Here is a 17,755-nt window from a genome sequence, read left to right as displayed (position 1 = left end):
TGGGGGGGGGGCAGAGAGGGAGAGAGAGAATCTTAAGCAGTTTCCACGATCTCACGACCCTGAGCCAAAGTCAAGAGTTGGAAGCTTAACTGACTGAGCCACCCAGGCACCAAAAGAATTGTCCTTTTTTAACAGAATAAAAAATTAAAGAAAAAAAAAATGAACACTCAGTGAATATACTGTTTTTCCTAATTTGTATCATTAGCATTAGCTCTATTATTCTAAATCATAAAAAATGGTTTACCTATATAAAAGATAATGTTCATAGTTAGTTTTTTCTAATTATAAAAAAACCTCTGAAGTGTAGTCTGTTGGGTTAGAGAGTCCTGACAGCTGATGTATACTTTGTTCTTTGAGGAACTGGTTCAAGGTATGCTTTCACCAGTGTATTATGTCCAACTGAGTTTATGTAACTCATACAGAGAAAAGTGAATTTACTTTTTCTCCTGGAAAGCTTGAGTTTTATTTTTCCTGGAGGTATATCTGATGTTATTCTGTTGCTTTACTTGTGTAGACACAATCTGTGTGGTTTTTGCAATCGGTAATTCATGAATAACACCCAGTTACAGGAAAATGAAACCCATCTTTAACAACAATCATAAATACTGGATATACTTGCATGGTAGATTCAGATAATATATTTTTTCATGGCTAATGAGTTGTAGGGACTGGGACTGCAAGGCCTTTTATTATTTATAAATCTATACAGTCTGACAAATCAGATGTGATTGTTTTGTTATGCTTAGTTCTATTGAACATAGAGAATGTGCTCAAGATTGCTTTATTTATTGCTTTGAATCAAATCTACAGAGAACTACACATACTTCAAACTCAGGACTCATCAACAAAGAGATACATTAAGACCCTCAAGTGGTCACTTTATCAAACAAATACAAATCTGAAACATTTATGGTAAAATATATCAATTGAACAAAAATGTGTGTAAACAGTGATTCTACAACTGGGAAGATATGTCAGTTTTATTAATTTTGGTGACATCTTCCCAACCATGTCTAATCTTCAGTATCTTCTTCCTCAAGCATGGCAGGCACAGTATGGCTTTGCAGAACAGGACAACAATCGGAAGGAAGACAGCTATCATAAAAGTTGGAGGTGTGTACCACACAAATTGTTTTATATCTACCCATTTATTCCAGGCAAAAATCAATGCATGTATTGTGCCCAGAAGAAGGGAAACAATTCCTAGCTTGCTCTGCAAAAGAAAAAAAATGGTGGGATTGGTTTAGTAAGAGTTTATTCCATCCTACCTCATCTGTTCTGTCGCTTGGAAATTCCTTTATTCACCTGTAATCGTTTCCCTATTATATTTCTCAACAATGCCCACTCACATCTTTCCATTCTCCTCACACATCCCCACCTCACCCCCTTACTTTGGGTAATGTTTTGTCCACAGGTGATTTAAGTTGAGAAAGTTCACAATCAATCTCCTTTCAACCTCAGCCAATCAATAACACCATCTTTCTTTTCTCTCCATACTTTGTTCATCTGTCTGATGACGTTTATTTTATGGTGCTTTGTCTCTTGAGCATTTGCCTTCATTCTGCCTATCAAGAGACATCTACAATCAGGGACTTTGACTCATCACAGATTCCCTGCAGAATCAACACAATGATTCGTGCATTTAAGGTGCTCAGTAAATATTAATAGGTTGACTGACGATTTTAGTGCAAAAATCAATTTGACATCAGTGATCTTTATCAATTATGAAAGCAACTAGCGTAACTGATTCTGATTTTGGTACATGAATACTAAGGTGAGTGAGTGTGGCCCATGTTAAAAATCAAACATCCAGGGGCACCTGGGTGGCTCAGTCATTAAGCATCTGCCTTCGGCTCAGGTCATGATCCCAGGGTCCTGGGATCCAGCCCTGCATCGGGCTCCCTGCTCCGCGGGAAGCCTGCTTCTCCCTCTCCCACTCCCCCTGCTTGTGTTCCCTCTCTCGCTGTGTCTCTCTCTGTCAAATAAATAAATAAAATCTTAAAAAAAATAAAATAAAAATTAAAAAAAATCAAACATCCTGATAAAGTGGAAAAATACCAACAACTATTTCCACTATTTACATAACACATAGAGATACGAAGATGTGAAGAAAAATTTCAACTTGTATTGGGATACTTGGCACTATCCAGAAAAGTTGCTTAAAAATAGTTGTTCACCTATGTAATTTTATGGCATTCTGACAATGGCTCTTCTAGATAAGTTTTGACTTCTATTCGCTTTACTGGAAATGGTCATTAGCCTGCCAGAATGAATCCAACTCACAATTATTCAGCAGTAAGCACTCTTAAGCCCCAATGAATACAATCAAAAGCTAAGTTTATATTTTCAAATATCAATCTCCAAGGTAAATCATAGAATAACTAATCTTGGATTGTAAATGGAAAGTTTCTAGGTTATTAATTGAAAAATATATGTGATTGGTTGAAGATTAATTTTATCAAATGTGTACTGTATACTTATCATGGATTAGGTCTTGTGTACATAGTAGAATGGGCTGGGTAGTCAAGATGCAGTGCTTGAATTCCTAATTAAACATAAAAAGTGGTGCTCAGCATATTGTGACAGGCAGAGCAAATGTAAAAACAAGGTATTTAATGAGGAACAGAGAACTCTAATGGCTATCAATCTAAGCCTACACAATCAGCAAATACTGTGCTTGGAAAATGTGGCACTATTTCTAAGCTCCATTGTAATAATTCAGATGGAGACATGTTTTCCTGCCTAATCAGATATTCTGGTAAAGTTTCTGTAGGAATATATGTATAGACATGTAGAAGGGATAGTAGGGAAATTCTGACTTCGTGGGAATTTCCAAAATGAGCACCCATAGAAGCTAAACTACGTACTTTAAAAAAATCCCGGTAGTGCTTACGATTAAACTAAATTCAGTCCTTTGCATCCTGTCAGACACGGATCCCCCGTGAGTTCTGGCACACTGCTTTTCTTATGGTGTAATCTACCACTAGGAGATAAACCTCTGTAAGTCCGAGATAATCTTGAATTCCAAGAATATTGAGAAACTTCAAGTCAGTAAGCTACATCAAATGTAAGTTGGAAAAAGCAGTCTTTAAAATTAGATATTAGTTGGGCGCCTGGGTAGCTCAGTTGGTTAAGTGACTGCCTTCGGCTCAGGTCATGATCCTGGAGTCCGGGGATTGAGTCCCGTGGCGGGCTCCCTGCTCAGCGGGGAGTCTGCTTCTCCCTCTGACCCTCCCCCCTCTCATGCTCTCTCTCTCACACATAAATAAATAAAATCTCTAAAATAAAATAAAATTAGATATTAGAATACCTTTGGTAATTAAAACTCCAAATTTCAATGACAGATGCTTTTTTAAAGGTAGTACCAAGCTGTGTAACTTAAAAAAGGCATAAGTAAAATCAGGGGGCAGGCAAAAGAATATTTTTATTTGGGGGGAATGAATAAACCATGAATATTAAATTCCTAAAATATCACCTGTGGCGTTATTAGGTGGACAGAAAATTGTCTAACAAGTTTCAAATGTTAGAAATATTTTTCTTTGAGTAATGCTTTTTATTTGCGTCTAGAAAACACTTCTACTTAGAAGTGATAAGGAAAAATTATCGGGGAGCACCTTTTTGATTGGAACAAGTGTGGGATCTTTGCTACTGGAAAACCATTTGTTATTTTTTATGGGACAAAGTCAATATAGTTGATGGTATTCTAAGCACAGAAAAGATCTGCCTCTCTGAGGGACCAGAGAGGCAAATCTTTTGGGAGGGACCAATTATAAAAATTGATATATAATTTACCTGAATAAAGTGAAATTCTCTCCATGTCAAAGAATCGCTCACGGACGGAATGGATGTCACAGCTAACAGAGCCAGTATTCCAAGTGCTACAATTCCCAGAGACACATATATTTCCATTCTCCAAACATCATGCTCAATCCAGGCATCTTCTTTATTTTGTTGGACCTACCAGAGGGTGAAAAGGGGAAAGATGGAATGCAAACAACATCTGTTTCTGGCAGATGAATCGCCTTCTACATTCCCTCTGTCCACAATGGAGGGCCTGATAACTAGGAGCCTCCACAGATTTGTGACTTTGTTTGTGCATTCTTCTATGAGAAATGACATAGGAGCGCTCAATCTCTTTCCTTGAATGCAGCACTTATATAAATCTGTTTTGCTAATTCATATAATAGTTACTTGCTGGTTAGGACTGTAATGTGCATTGTAATGTGGTAAATAAGAACAATTAGCATTAAAAAGTAATCTTGTGAGGGTGGTAGAAGGTTGCTGTGTGGCCCTGTCCATGAACAAAATATGTGTTGAAGTTGTTAAAGTTATAGTTTACTATTTTCAATGTAAAAAAAAAAAATTCCTCCGTGTGAAACTATATATAACCAAGCTCCAATGAAGCATTATAATAAAACATTGAAAAATTTAGATTACATTCCCGACACAGCATTTCAAAAGAGGTTTGGGGTATTGATATTAAGATAAGAAAGCATTGTTAGATGATTTAGACTTTTTAGTTTAGTGGTACTGTCAACATCATCACCCTACCTGTTGATATGCCCAGTTGAGCAACTTGTATCTGTAGGATCGCCTCATTGGATAGGATAAACTATAAATTGCATGCAGCACAGCAAAAAAGAAACTGAGAAGCCCCAATTGTTTTCTTGTTAACATCCATCTATCCAACCAATATGGAAACTTCTTATATTTGGTTCCGTTATGAAGCTGTACCATGGCTGCTATCACCCCCGGCAAATAGACCAGCGCCAAGAGGGTGATGGACACCATTGGCAAGACTTTGTTGATGACCAGGATTGGAATTTTATAAAAATACTGTTGGTGGGAAGTTACAAAAGGGTGAATTATTTCCCTCAGGAGAGTGTAAAGGAAAGTCAGAGATGATATGACAGCAGCAATTTTAATTGGCCAGCGCCACACTGGAAAGAGTTCTTGTTTGTGCTGAAGCTCGGAGGGGCAGTCAAATCCATCAAAGTGGGTTGTTTGGTGCATGTGCGAAAACACAGTTCTTTTCAGCTTGCTGGTCTCTCCAGAGTCCTTATCCTGCAAAGGGAAGAAAATCAACATCTTAAACAAACAATGGGATTTCTCTTCAACGCATTACTTATTTTACTCATGGTGCTTATCAGTAAAAAATTTTAGGACATTCAGAACCTTGCTTTTGGATACTGATGTAGCACTGATTGAATATGGATTTAGCTATGCTGGGATTCTCCATTAATTTCTGTTATTTGTTTTTCTTTAAGACAAAGGAATACATGCTTTTTTTAAAGACAGAAGATTATCCATGAAAGCTGAGACCATTGTGTTTCCACCTTGAAGGCATTAAATGGAATAATGTAAGTGGGAAACTAAAATTGAAAAACATAAAAAAAATCCAGTAATCTTTGGCAAAAATAATAAAACTTGTATTGTAATGGTTAAATTTGTTTTATAATATTCTTATTGGTAATTGGGCAACTCTCCACAAAGAACTGAAGAGCAAATTCTTCATTAATTCAAGTACAAAGGGTCAGGAATAATATAGTCATTACAGTTATAAAAATATATAATTTCCATCATGCTGTACTTGATTTTGTATTTCTAAAATATCTCATTTGTGCAAGTAATGATTGACAAATACTCTATCAGAAGGTACAAAGTTTATATACATAGTTAAATCCCATAGAGATGACTTCCTAAGAAAGTCATACTTCTTTATCCAGTTGCATTTCTAAGCAGTCAACAATTCACAAAAGGTTATGTTGACTATTTTGTCATTTCTCCAACTGACTGATATACCAGAAAATTAAAAAAAAACAAAACACTTCTAAATAAGAACTTAGGATGTTTCATATTGTGCTGCTTTAATGAATTAATTTACTTTTTCACTCAATATGCTATTCCTCATTTCTTATAGCTCTCTGTGTAGAACCATAACATTTTAATGTTTAATGTGATATGGTTATCTTGTTCATTTCCTCATTTTATGCAGAGAAACCTTAATTCACATAGTTCTCTATAATTTTTGGTGTTTAAAAGCCATTTGACTTCTATTTTCAGTGATAAATCACTGTTACAGCCAATGCTTTTTCCGATGGCCCCATTTAGAAGAGAGTTGAGCATGATACATAGGACAGCTTCTGTCATCTCTGCATGTTCAAACAATCTAAGTACAATCAACTGAGATCGATTTTCTGGTTAACGACGAAAAATTATAGAACAGCAAGGAAGATGGTTAACTTGAAAAATGAAAATGATTTTATTTTATGCACACTTACTTTATAGAATATGCACCTGTACTATCTTATTATTCCTATTAAAATAACTAACAAAAATAATTTTAAAAGGTAACGTTATGTAAAATTATTGCATATATTATCTTTCCTATTAAAATAAGATAAAATACTTTCTGTAAAAAATGCAGTTGACATCATTTAGAAAGGCAAAAAGAGTTTGGAACCGAAAATTTCCACCACTTTTTCAGTCAAATAATGTAGTAAGAAACATTTAATCTTCAGGTGGCACAAAAGTGGGACAAGTGATTCTTATTCCAAAATTGAATTTATCTGTTTAAACGGTGAATCATCAATCAACCTGATGATCTCTTGGTAAGCTGCCATAAAGCCTATGAAAAAAAAATGCGTGCTTACAAAACTACTGTTATATGGGCCCTGATGACTCTCTTAAGAAACTTAGACCCACAGAATGTTAGAAGGAATTAGAAGGGCCTTGGAGCTGATCTGGTCCAACTCTCTCATTTTATAGATAAACCAAGACCCAGGATTTTCAGTGACTTATTTGAGGTTATCAGCTAAGGCCATGACAGTCGTCAAGGTACAAGTTCTCTTATATACCACCCTTATATACCACCCTTATATACCACCCTTATATACCTCCTTTGCCCACCGTAGTATCAGTGACAGGAATCAGAGTGAAGATACTGTCAGCTGGGTGAAAATCACTGTTAGAACCCTAGGAGATACAGGACAGCATTGAAATTCTGTTTCTAGATTTCAGTGAATTATTATTAATATATTACCAAGTAATCATCTTCTTCTGGATTTCTCCTAGGCTTCATTGTCCAAAGTTCTTCTTGGTTCGTAATGTCTCGTCTATTCTCCATTAATTCTGTAAAATAGAATAGCGTCAGCCATGGAAATGAAAAATAAACATCATTGTCTTCGTCACGTCTATACTATTTAAGACATTAATGTTTGATAGGGCAATAGAAAAATTTACTTACATAAGGACTAGAGTGGCCTAGAAAGTACAATTAAAATAGTGACTGATTTACCATTTAACCTCACATAATCTGTCGGAATCTCCAACCAGTGCCCTTGTGTCAATAATAACAGCTTTGCTTTGTCCAGCTATTGGTGCAATGAATGACAAACTGTCTATATGGAATTCAAAGGGTCAGATGTTGCCTTTATTTTAGGAGAAGTTAACTCCAGGTGCTCATTTAGAGGAAAGCCAACTCTGCTCAAAAGTAAATAGGATTAGGAATGCATTTTTTTGAGTAACAATGCTATCAGTACAGGTTGGAGTTAGCTGATGTAAGATTATACTTTAGGAAGTTGTATTTGATAGACTTTTGGGGTTGATATTGGAATCTGAAATAATAATTAAATGATTTTATGGGGAAATGTATTCTGACACTCTTGGTAAGGTGGGCCCTGATAGTAGCATAAAGGACCAAAAGGCTGTATTTTCAGAGTGCCATTTTCTCATCAGAGTAACAGGCTGGTTTTGTTGGTAAGACATGAATTGTTAGTACAGTTCCAATGGAGTTGTCGAGTTGTGTTCAATCACTGACATGCCTATTCTCCTGGTCAACCCTGTGGAAATTAGTTTTGTCAAACTTACTACCTGACAAAGGATTCTTTGCCTTAACATGCTTCACAGATCCTCCTGAGGCTTGGTGTAGCATTTTTTTAAAGGAAGGGAACATATGCTATCACAATATTATTCACTGTTTTCATTAGTTCTAAATTTATTTCTAGAGGAATACCTCGCCAATTTGTACTTTATGAAATTCAGTGAGAAAAACAGATTAGATATACAACAACTTGATGATCAGAAAGGTTCCAAGTGTTTCTGAATTTTAGAACACCTGTAACACTTTACCAAGTGGAAAGTTTTTTCCACGAGTAGCTTAAAATACTTAAAACATTCTCCAAATTTAAAGGCTTGATTTTCTCAAAAAATAAAGAGGAGCCATCTTTACATAATGCCAACCATCTTCCTCTGTTCAAGTGCTCGGAGAACATTTTCCATATATTATCTATTTTGAATTTTTTTTAAGATTTTATTTATTCATTTGAGAGAGAGAGAATGAGAGATAGAAAGCATGAGAGGGAAGAGGGTCAGAGGGAGAAGCAGACTCCCTGCTGAGCAGGAAGCCCGATGTGGGACTCGATCCTGGGACTCCAGGATCATGACCTGAGCCGAAGGCAGTCGCTTAACCAACTGAGCCACCCAGGCGCCCTATTATCTATTTTGAAATTTTGCAACATTCACGCTGAGGATATTTGTTTTGGTCTGCTCACATTTTCCCCCTACCTTTTTTTTTAAATTTTTAATCACCATACATTTCATCATTAGTTTTTGATGTAGTGTTCCATGATTCATTGTTTGCGTATAACACCCAGTGCTCCATTCAATACGTGCCCTCTTTAATACCCATCACCAGGCTAACCCATCCCCCACCCCCCTCCCCTCTAGAACCCTCAGTTTGTTTCTCAGAGTCCATAGTCTCTCATGGTTCATCTCCCCCTCCGATTCCCCCCCCTCATTTTTCCCTTCCTGCTATTTTTTTTTTTTTAACATATAATGTATTATTTGTTTCGGAGGTAGAGGTCTGTGATTCATCAGTCTTACACAATTCATAGTGCTCACCATAGCACATACCCTCCCCAATGTCTATCACCCCTGCCACCCCATCCCTCCCACCCCCCACCACTCCAGCAACCCTCAGTTTGTTTCCTGAGATTAAGAATTCCTCATATCAGTGAGATCATATGATACATGTCTTTCTCTGATTGACTTATTTCGCTTAGCATAATACCCTCTAGTTCCATCCACATCGTTGCAAATGGCAAGATGTCGTGTTTTTTGATGGCTGCATAATATTCCATTGTGTATATATACATCACATCTTCTTTATCCATTCATCTGTTGATGGACATCTCAGCTCTTTCCATAGTTTGGCTATTGTGGACATTGCTGCTATAAACTTTGGGGTGCACGTACCCCTTCAGGTGAATACATTTGTATCTTTGGGGTAAATACCCAGTAGGGCAATTGCTGGGTCATACGGTAGCTCTCTTTTCAACTTTTTGAGGAACGTCCATACTGTTTTCCAGAGTGGCTCCCCTTACTTTTTAATGATCTAAAACATTTCCTCCATTTGGAGAAAGGTCCCTCCTTTGCCATATGACTCAGTCTTGGCTAATCACAGTTCTCCATTCCCTTGATGGCATTGACTGGCTTAGGGATGGCATACAACCCTAGTTGAACCAATTAGAATCCTTCTCTGATATTTATATATGGGAGTGGAAGATAAAGAGATGTCTTTTAACATTTTGTTACGTTGGCATGAAAGAAGCCTACCATGCTTTCTTCTCCTTGCTCTAAGGAGGAAGAGGTCTTCAACAGAACAGAAGAAAGCCAACACACAAAAGTACAAGCAAGAAATGGGGAAAGACATAGAAGAGTCCTGGTGGTATATTTTAAGTATTTAGAGTTCCTGAGACCAGATCACGAATTTTTCAGTTACACAAGCCAATACATTCCCTTTTTTGCTTCAGTTTGATTTGGGTGTCTATCAAAGGCATTTGAAAGAGTTCTGAGTAAAGCATATGCCAATCATCAGGTATTTATGGAACTCAACTCTATGGTAGACATTGGAGGAGGAAAAAGAAATGAGACTTTGTGTCTGTTCTGGAGGGCCTCCAGTCTATATGCTTAATAAGTATAATTCCAAATCATTTAGTGATTTAACCAACATTATAAATAGAGTAATCTGGGAGGTATGTATGTGTCTAGGAATAGGAATAGAGGTTTTTTTCCTTTTTTTAAGATTTTTTTTTAAAGATTTTATTTATTTATTTAATTGACAGAGAGAGAGAGAGAGAGAGAGAGAGGGACAGCGTGAGAGGGAACACAAGCAGGGGGAGTGGGAGAGGGAGAAGCAGGCTTCTGGCCAAGCAGGGAGCCCGATGCGGGGCTCGATCCCAGGACCCTGGGATCATGACCTGAGCTGAAGGCAGTCGTTTAACCAACTGAGTCACCCAGGCGCCCCTTTTTTTAAGATTTTATTTATTTGACAGAGAGAGAGCACAAGCAGGGGAAGCAGCAGAAGGAGAGGGAGAGCAGGCTCCCCAAGTGGGTAGCCTGACTCGGGTCTCAATCCCAGGACCCCGAGATCATGACCTGAGCCAAAGGCAGACGCTTAACCAACTGAGCCACCTGGGCACCCTGGTAATAGAAGTTTTAACTACTATAACCAAACAAGAAATAATTCACTATGTTTAGATGTTTTAACTCTGAGTTGTAGGATAGCAAAGATGTTAACATGCAAATCTACACTTATTCAATGTTAACTCATTAACTATATTGTGAACAACAATATTAGGCAGTGGGAATACTAAGTTAAATGAGATGGAGCCTCTGCTCTCACAAACTCAAAGTCTAGGGGAAAAGGCAGAAATTTCGACAACTGTGTGGTAGTGCAATGGATTCCAAAGAAAGACAGTTTTATAGGCAGATCGTGGCATGTAAAGGGTGAGGGCTCTCTTGTAGACCTGGTCCTGGGGCCTCAAGCAAGTTGGCAGTATTTGCTGATTGAGGGCCACTTTGTTCAGAATCTGGGTGAAAAGGCACAGTGGCCTTGGAGAAGTATCCACCCATTCATCTGCATGGTAGGGAGACCATACTGGAGAGCAAGGCCAAGGAAAAGCCCAGGGCAGTGAGGGAGCCTGTTGGCTCTGTGGTCCACAGTCATATTTGTGCCAGAAGCCAAGAAAATAAAATATCTGTCAAATAAAATATGTTGGTTTCCATCAGACTTTAACCAAATATATAATTTAAATTCTGCAGTAACATCTTTTCATGAAAAAAAAAAAAAAGGGAAACAACACAGTGTTCAGATGTTAGGAACTCCAGATTTCACCCAAAGTTCTCTAACTTTCATCCCCTTTCAAAAGCAAAACATAGTTCTGATGTGACTGTTCCGTTTTGCTGTACCAGGATGGCTGACCTGATGTTCCTGCTAAATATTGACACAGCCCAAATGACTCATGTTTTTGTCAAAGAGTTTAGAATATGAAGAAACTCATTGACTGGAGCACAATATGGATTGCACTGCATTTCCAAACCTTCTATACTTTCAAGTATATATTTGCTTCCCCACATTTAACTATGTAAAGGTAAGATGTTTTTCTTCACTGGGCTGTTTTTTTGAGCATTGCTTAATATCTGTGTTAAATAAATCTAAGTAAATGTCAGGATGTCATGTGAAATTTTTAAAGATTTTATTTATTTATTTGATACAGAGAGAGAGAGAGAGAGCACAAGTAGGCAGAGTGGTAGGCAGAGGGTGAGGGAGAAGCAGGCTCCCCCCTGAGCAGGGAGCCCGATGCGATGCGGGGCTCGATCGCAGGACCCTGGGACCATGACCCGAGCCCAAGGCGGCCGCTTAACCGACTGAACCACCCAGGCGCCCCGTGAAATTTTTTTTAAAGAGAAAGAAATTTAGAAGTGTTTGTAAATTTTATGTCTCCCCTTCCAGTGGGTTTGACCCACGCATTATATGAAGCCTTCCTTGATCGACTGGAGAGAACTTGAACCCCAAACCAGATCCTGAAGGAGTAAGACTAATGATCCCAGAACTTAAAATGAAAACTTCCTGTTCCTAGGAAACCTGAAGGCAAGTCACACGATTTTAAGCACTATGTACCAATCATTCATTAATGCTATGCAAACTGGCGGCGATCTTGCCAAGCTGGAAAACTTGCCGTCAGAATCCAACCGAAGGACAAACCTTATCGTATCCCTCGAGCCCCCAGCGAAAAGACTTCCTTGTGAGTCACTGGCTCCCAGCCCCTGGACCGGCCACAACGGAGCAGTGTGCTCCGGCCGAGAGCTGGGCAGGAGGGCAGTGCGTCTTGGAGCCGCGCACAAGGGGCGAACTGAGCTGCTCTCAACCCGGAACGCCGCCGCCCCAGGGCTGGGGAGGCTTGCAAGCCTCTACACCCCTCGCGAGGCTGCGAGCCCGCGCCCGCCCTCGCGGGGACGCGCGGAGGCGGGGAGCAAGCAGCGAGCCGGGACGATTCAAGGGACTCACCCGCTCCTCGGCGCGACCAGACGGTAAGTTGCGGCGCAGCTGCTGCGGGGACCGGCCAGCCCCACGAGGTGTCCTAGCCCTGGAGTGCCAAGCCTGCTCTCCCCCTCAGACCCCGCCTCTTGGTCAAAGGCCCGTCCAGCGCCACCTGCAGGTGCCGGGCGACCGCACGGCTCCTGCCTCGGAGGGACAGTCCTCGGAGGTCCCAGCAGCCGAACCAAGGGTTTCCCCACATTGCCACCAGGCCGCTCCCGGTTTTCTCTCAAATGGCCCTGTCTTCCGTCTGAGCCCTGCTCCTCCCACTTTCGTTAATCCCCCGAGGGGGGAACATTCGTGCCATTCTTTGGAGCAGTGGTTCTCAAACTTGAACGTGTATCACCTGTAGGCCTTATTAGAAATGATTTGCGGGCACCTGGGTGGCTCAGTTGGTTAGGCGACTGCTTTCGGCTCAGGTCATGATCCTGGAGTCCCGGAATCGAATCCCGCATCGGGCTCCCTGCTCGGCAGGGAGTCTGCTTCTCCCTCTGACCCTCTTCCCTCTCGTGCTCTCTATCTCTCATTCTCTCTCTCAAATAAATAAATAAAATCTTAAAAAAAAAAAAAAAAGAAATGATTTGCCCCCTTCCCCCTCACGGTTTCCTGATCCTTAAGTCTGGGATGAGGTCTGAGATTCTGTGTTTCTAGCAAGTTCCCTGGTGATGCTGGAGCACTCTCAGATCACACTTTGAGATGGACTGCTTTAGAGCTTAGCCGTTCCGTTTTAAACTTTGCAGCAACTCTCTGAAGTGATTGCTATTTACCGTTGAGGAATCCGAATGCGAATCTCTGAGAGTGACTTGCCCCCTAAATTGTACAAATCTTGTACCCTAAACCACGCGAATCCTGTCCCCAGGCTGAATAGGCCCTTAAACCCCACGTTAACTCCTCTTCCTTGCCTCTGATATATTAAAGCCAACTTCCCATCCCCTAACCCAATCAGGCATCCAACCCTAAAATAAAGCTACTGTCGCTATTTCAAAGTTTCAGGGGGTGTTTTTAAAATATAAGGGGTATGGAGAAAGAGAGAATGTGTGTGGGGGTGGGGAGTTATTTTTCTGAGTTGGAACCAGCCTCAGGGTAGAGTGTCTGAGACCTGAATTGCAAGAGGATTTTGCAACATCCTCAGAACTAATCTGATTAGAAAAACAAAGGAAAATAAATGCTCAACCGCTCAACCGCAATTTCTGTGATTGTTCTTTAATCAAAGCTAAGGCAACTAAGGACTGTTCAGTTTTAATATGTACTTTTTTTGTAGTCATTGACTTTGCACGGGGTAATAGTAAAGCCCTTTGAAGATTAAATTGCCATGGCCTGACGCCTTGTGGTAGAAGCAGAATCTTACACTCTTTATTTCTAGTGAAAAGAGAATATATTCACTTTAAAAAGTTTTAGAAAAAAAAAATCTCTGTGTTTGTAGCACAAACCACAAAGAATTAAGAGAGATTGTTAAATGAGTCTAAGCACTGTTGAATTTTTAAAATGATCTTGGGTCTAAAAGGATCAAACAAAGCAATATGCTTTCATTTTTTAAGCTTCCGTAGAACAGAGATCCTTCTCTTTTTCATAATCTATTTTGCACATGAAGAGGGCAAGGAAGTTATTATATTAATATAAGTTGGCTAATTATAGCCAACTCCAATTAAGACTGCTTTTCTGCTTCTAATTAAAACACTTAAAATCAAAGCCCAAATGTTTTTGTTTTATAATTAAACTAACAATTTTATTTCTGCATTTCTTCTTAAAGCTTTTTTGTTCAGTATTTTGGTGTGGTGAATATAGTATGTTTCTAAGTAAAAAGATTGAAAATATGAGGTTGTTTACAAATTAGTTTGTAGATATTATAAAGGCAGTACAATATTGGATTAAAAACTGTGGTATTAAAGAACTTTTATTAAGTTATCAGGAGTTAATATTACAGATGAAATTTCTGCAGTTTTTGCATGCAAATGGCCAAAATGACCTATGATTTGGGTATGACTAGATTTTTTCTTTTTTCTTTTTCTTTTTCTTTTCTTCTTCTTCTGCTGCTTTTTTTTTTTTTTTTTTAGAAAAACAAAGCCAAGGCATCTAAAAATGTTCTGAGTCAGCTTCCATATAGCACATACTTTTCAAAACCAATATGATTTGTGGAAAACAGTGTGAGACTATTACACATTTTGAAAAGCAGATTGCTGGTTTTGGCATGAATCATAAGAACTAGAGGATTTTAAAAGAGGAATTCAACTGTGAGCTACAAACGAATTGGATCATTCAGAATATTTGTAACAAACTTAAACTATAGTGAGAGAGCATATTAACAAAACAGTTCTTTAATGTTATTTGGGATCAAATGCTGAACTAGTGATTTCACATGAATGTATCACAGGGAAAATATAATAATTTGGAATCTATGAATACTTCTCCCTGACCAATAAGCAACCTAATCTTAGAACTTGATGGGACTACCATTTAAGAAGAATGGAGTATGATGGTGTAAAGGATAAAATAAAAAACGATCATACCATTACAAATAATCACAATGAGCAATACACAGCAAATTGTAAGTTGATGACAAGAACTTTAGTTTATCTCCTTGGGAAATCAAACTAACTCCTAAGGGCACAGTAATTTGGAATTAATGATCATCATAATTCCAAGTCTACTTCTTACTATGTAAGAATAGTCAGGTTTATTTTAAGATGAGGAAAAAATTACCCTAAGTTCATGAAGAAATATTTCGTCAAAATGATCATTTTAGTGCAGTCATGATAAAGCTGAACTGGCCTAATTTTCTGATTCTACTAGCCTCATATGATAAATTCTCTTCACTCACTCAAGATCTCCTGGTAATGATCAAAGTACTGTATGTGGTCAGTTTGTCCCCAAGTCTGTAAGTTAAAGTAATTGGGGGTAGAGAGAAAGCCTAACCTTGGGGTTGGAGTTTTAAAAAATTTTTCCATATATTTCCCTCCAACACAATTTATTGCTCATTCACCAACACTGTTAACAGTCAACATCTATTCTAGATATGTTTTAAGAATAGGTGGTTTATTTTGATACTCGCAGATCCATCTCTGCCCAAATACTGCTTAATGATGCTCAAAATTCCATGATAAAATATATTCTGTTGTCTTTTTCTCTGTGGTAATTCATCAAAGGGCTAAAATCTCTGGAAATGGTACCATGTTAAGTCTTACAAGTTATTTACATCCTACTATGAATAAATACTTCAGTACTTTTTTGAAAATATGTTCTAGCGTAGGGGGTGACATGCCAGGATATTGAAGACTTACACTGGGAAGATTGTAAAGGGGTTGTATCTTAGAAGAAAAAGAAGCCCTGGGATCAAGAGAATAGATTTCACCACTTTCATAATATTACTTAAACTAGGCAGTTCCTCCTTTTGTCACATGTGCATATCAAACATTTCATGATAGTGAAATAAATCTCTTGTTTAAACCACTCTATCTTGGTCCTCTTTGACATAGAGGTCCTCTTTGACATAGAATTGATTTTTATTTTTAATTAAAAAAAAACTAGCCAGGTGCCATAACTGAAAACCAATACTAGTGGTACCAAGAAGGCAAATCTATATGACTTATGTTGTTTATATTTCCAAGAGTGGAGTTTATGCACAGTGATCCAGAACCACTTCTTAGCAGCTTTTCCAGTTTCTCACAGCACCTTGGGTTTCTAAAGTCTTCCTAAGGACCTGAAACATATTTTTTCTTAGCACAGAAAATACCTAAGTCCTAATGCATATTAATTTATTAATAAATACTCATTAAATGCAGTATATATATATGTATATATATATACACATATATATGGCCTTGTGCTGAATCCTGTAAGATAGCATCCAACTTAAACAGTCACTGAAAAAGATTTTTGTAAAGGGGGCAGCTGGCTGCCTCAGTCAATAGAGCATCCGACTCTTGGGGGTTGTGAGTTCAAGCCCCACATTGGGTGTAGAGATTACTTTAAAAAGAAAAGATTCTTGCAAGGAAATTGCAGTTTGAAAATGAATATCCATAATGAAAACATAATCAACAAAAAGAAGGTGAAAGAGCTGGTATGTTTTGTTGCTGTCTTTTATTTTTATTTTTTCCAGTTTCATTGAGATATAATTGACCCATAACATATGCAATCATATGCAATGTATGGTATAATGATTATATATATAATATATATATAATCATTTATTATATATATTATGTTAATATATAATATATATTATTTATTTTATATATATTATATATTGTATATAGTATATATTATATAATATGTATATATACGGCATGAACTCACATTGCTAACAATTTTTTTTGTGGTGAGAACTTTTAAGATCTACTCTCTTAGCAACTTTGAAATATACAATACAGTATTGTTAAGTATAGTCACCATGCTATACATGACATCCCCAGGACTTTATTCATCTTATAACTGAAAGTTTGTATTTTTGACAACTTTTGTCCATTCCACCCCTCCCCACCGCTGCCCTGATTCCTGGCAACCACCGGCCTATTCTCTATTTCTATGACTTCAGTTTTTTCAGATACCCCATGTAAGTGAGATCTTGCTCTGTATTTGTTTTTCTCTCTCTTACGTATTTCACTTAGCATAATGCCATCGAGTTTCATATATGTTGTCATAAATGGCAGAATTTTCTTCTTTTTTATGGCTGAATAATATTCCAGAGTGTGTATATATGTGTGTATACACATATCAAATACATAATATTTAATATAATCATGTAATTCATACTATATATTGTATATGTATATATATATGTCATATATAGGATATATATCACATTTTCTTTATCTATTCATCCTTCAGCAGACACTTAGGTTGTTTCCCTGTCTTGAGTATTATAAATAATACTGCAATGAACATGGGGTGCAGATATCTCTTCAAGATGGTGACTTTATTTCCTTCAGATATATACCCAGAAATGGAATTGCTGGATCATATGGTAGCTCTATTTTCAATTTGTTTAGGAATTCACCATATTGTTTTTTATAGAGGCTGCTCTAGTGAAGATTCCCACCAAGATTGTATAATGGCTCCCTTTTCTCCACTTCCTTGAGAGCTGGTATCTTTTCTTACTCCAAGTTAAATCTCTTTGTCAGTTTCATTACAAAGTAATTTTGGGGAAGCCACCCAGAAGACTATTTGAAATGTGAATGTATGTCCAGCATAGGTAATGAAAAGTCTCGCCTAATTATCTTGAGATATTAGCCTCTAATTGTATGTATGTGCTTATATTTATAAGTATAATAGGGATGTATATATTGATAGGGTGTGTGATCAGAAACTGGAGAGACCTTTGTTGTAGGGAAAGGAGAACATGGAAACGTCGGTAGGAGAACAAGGAGACAAAGAGACTTC

General features: G+C 37.9%; 1 protein-coding gene across 1 annotated transcript; it reads right to left on the bottom strand.

The window, feature by feature from the left end:
• Positions 1-765: 765 nt before the first annotated feature.
• On the bottom strand, positions 766-12,573 carry STEAP1 (STEAP family member 1). Its single transcript, XM_025873271.2, has 5 exons — positions 12,350-12,573; positions 7,043-7,131; positions 4,552-5,064; positions 3,793-3,957; positions 766-1,213 (listed from the first exon to the last, which is right to left on the bottom strand). The coding sequence occupies exons 2-5, from the start codon at positions 7,124-7,126 to the stop codon at positions 956-958; spliced, it is 1,020 nt and encodes a 339-aa protein (XP_025729056.1). The 5' UTR covers positions 7,127-7,131; positions 12,350-12,573; the 3' UTR covers positions 766-955.
• Positions 12,574-17,755: the final 5,182 nt, after the last annotated feature.

Source organism: Callorhinus ursinus, unplaced genomic scaffold (assembly GCF_003265705.2).
Source record: "Callorhinus ursinus isolate GAN/ISIS: 27379988/994484 unplaced genomic scaffold, GSC_fseal_2.0 scaffold12, whole genome shotgun sequence".
NCBI lineage: Eukaryota > Metazoa > Chordata > Mammalia > Carnivora > Otariidae > Callorhinus > Callorhinus ursinus.
The sequence above is the reverse complement of the archived record's forward strand: the minus strand, read 5'-3'. Positions and strand labels throughout refer to the sequence as shown.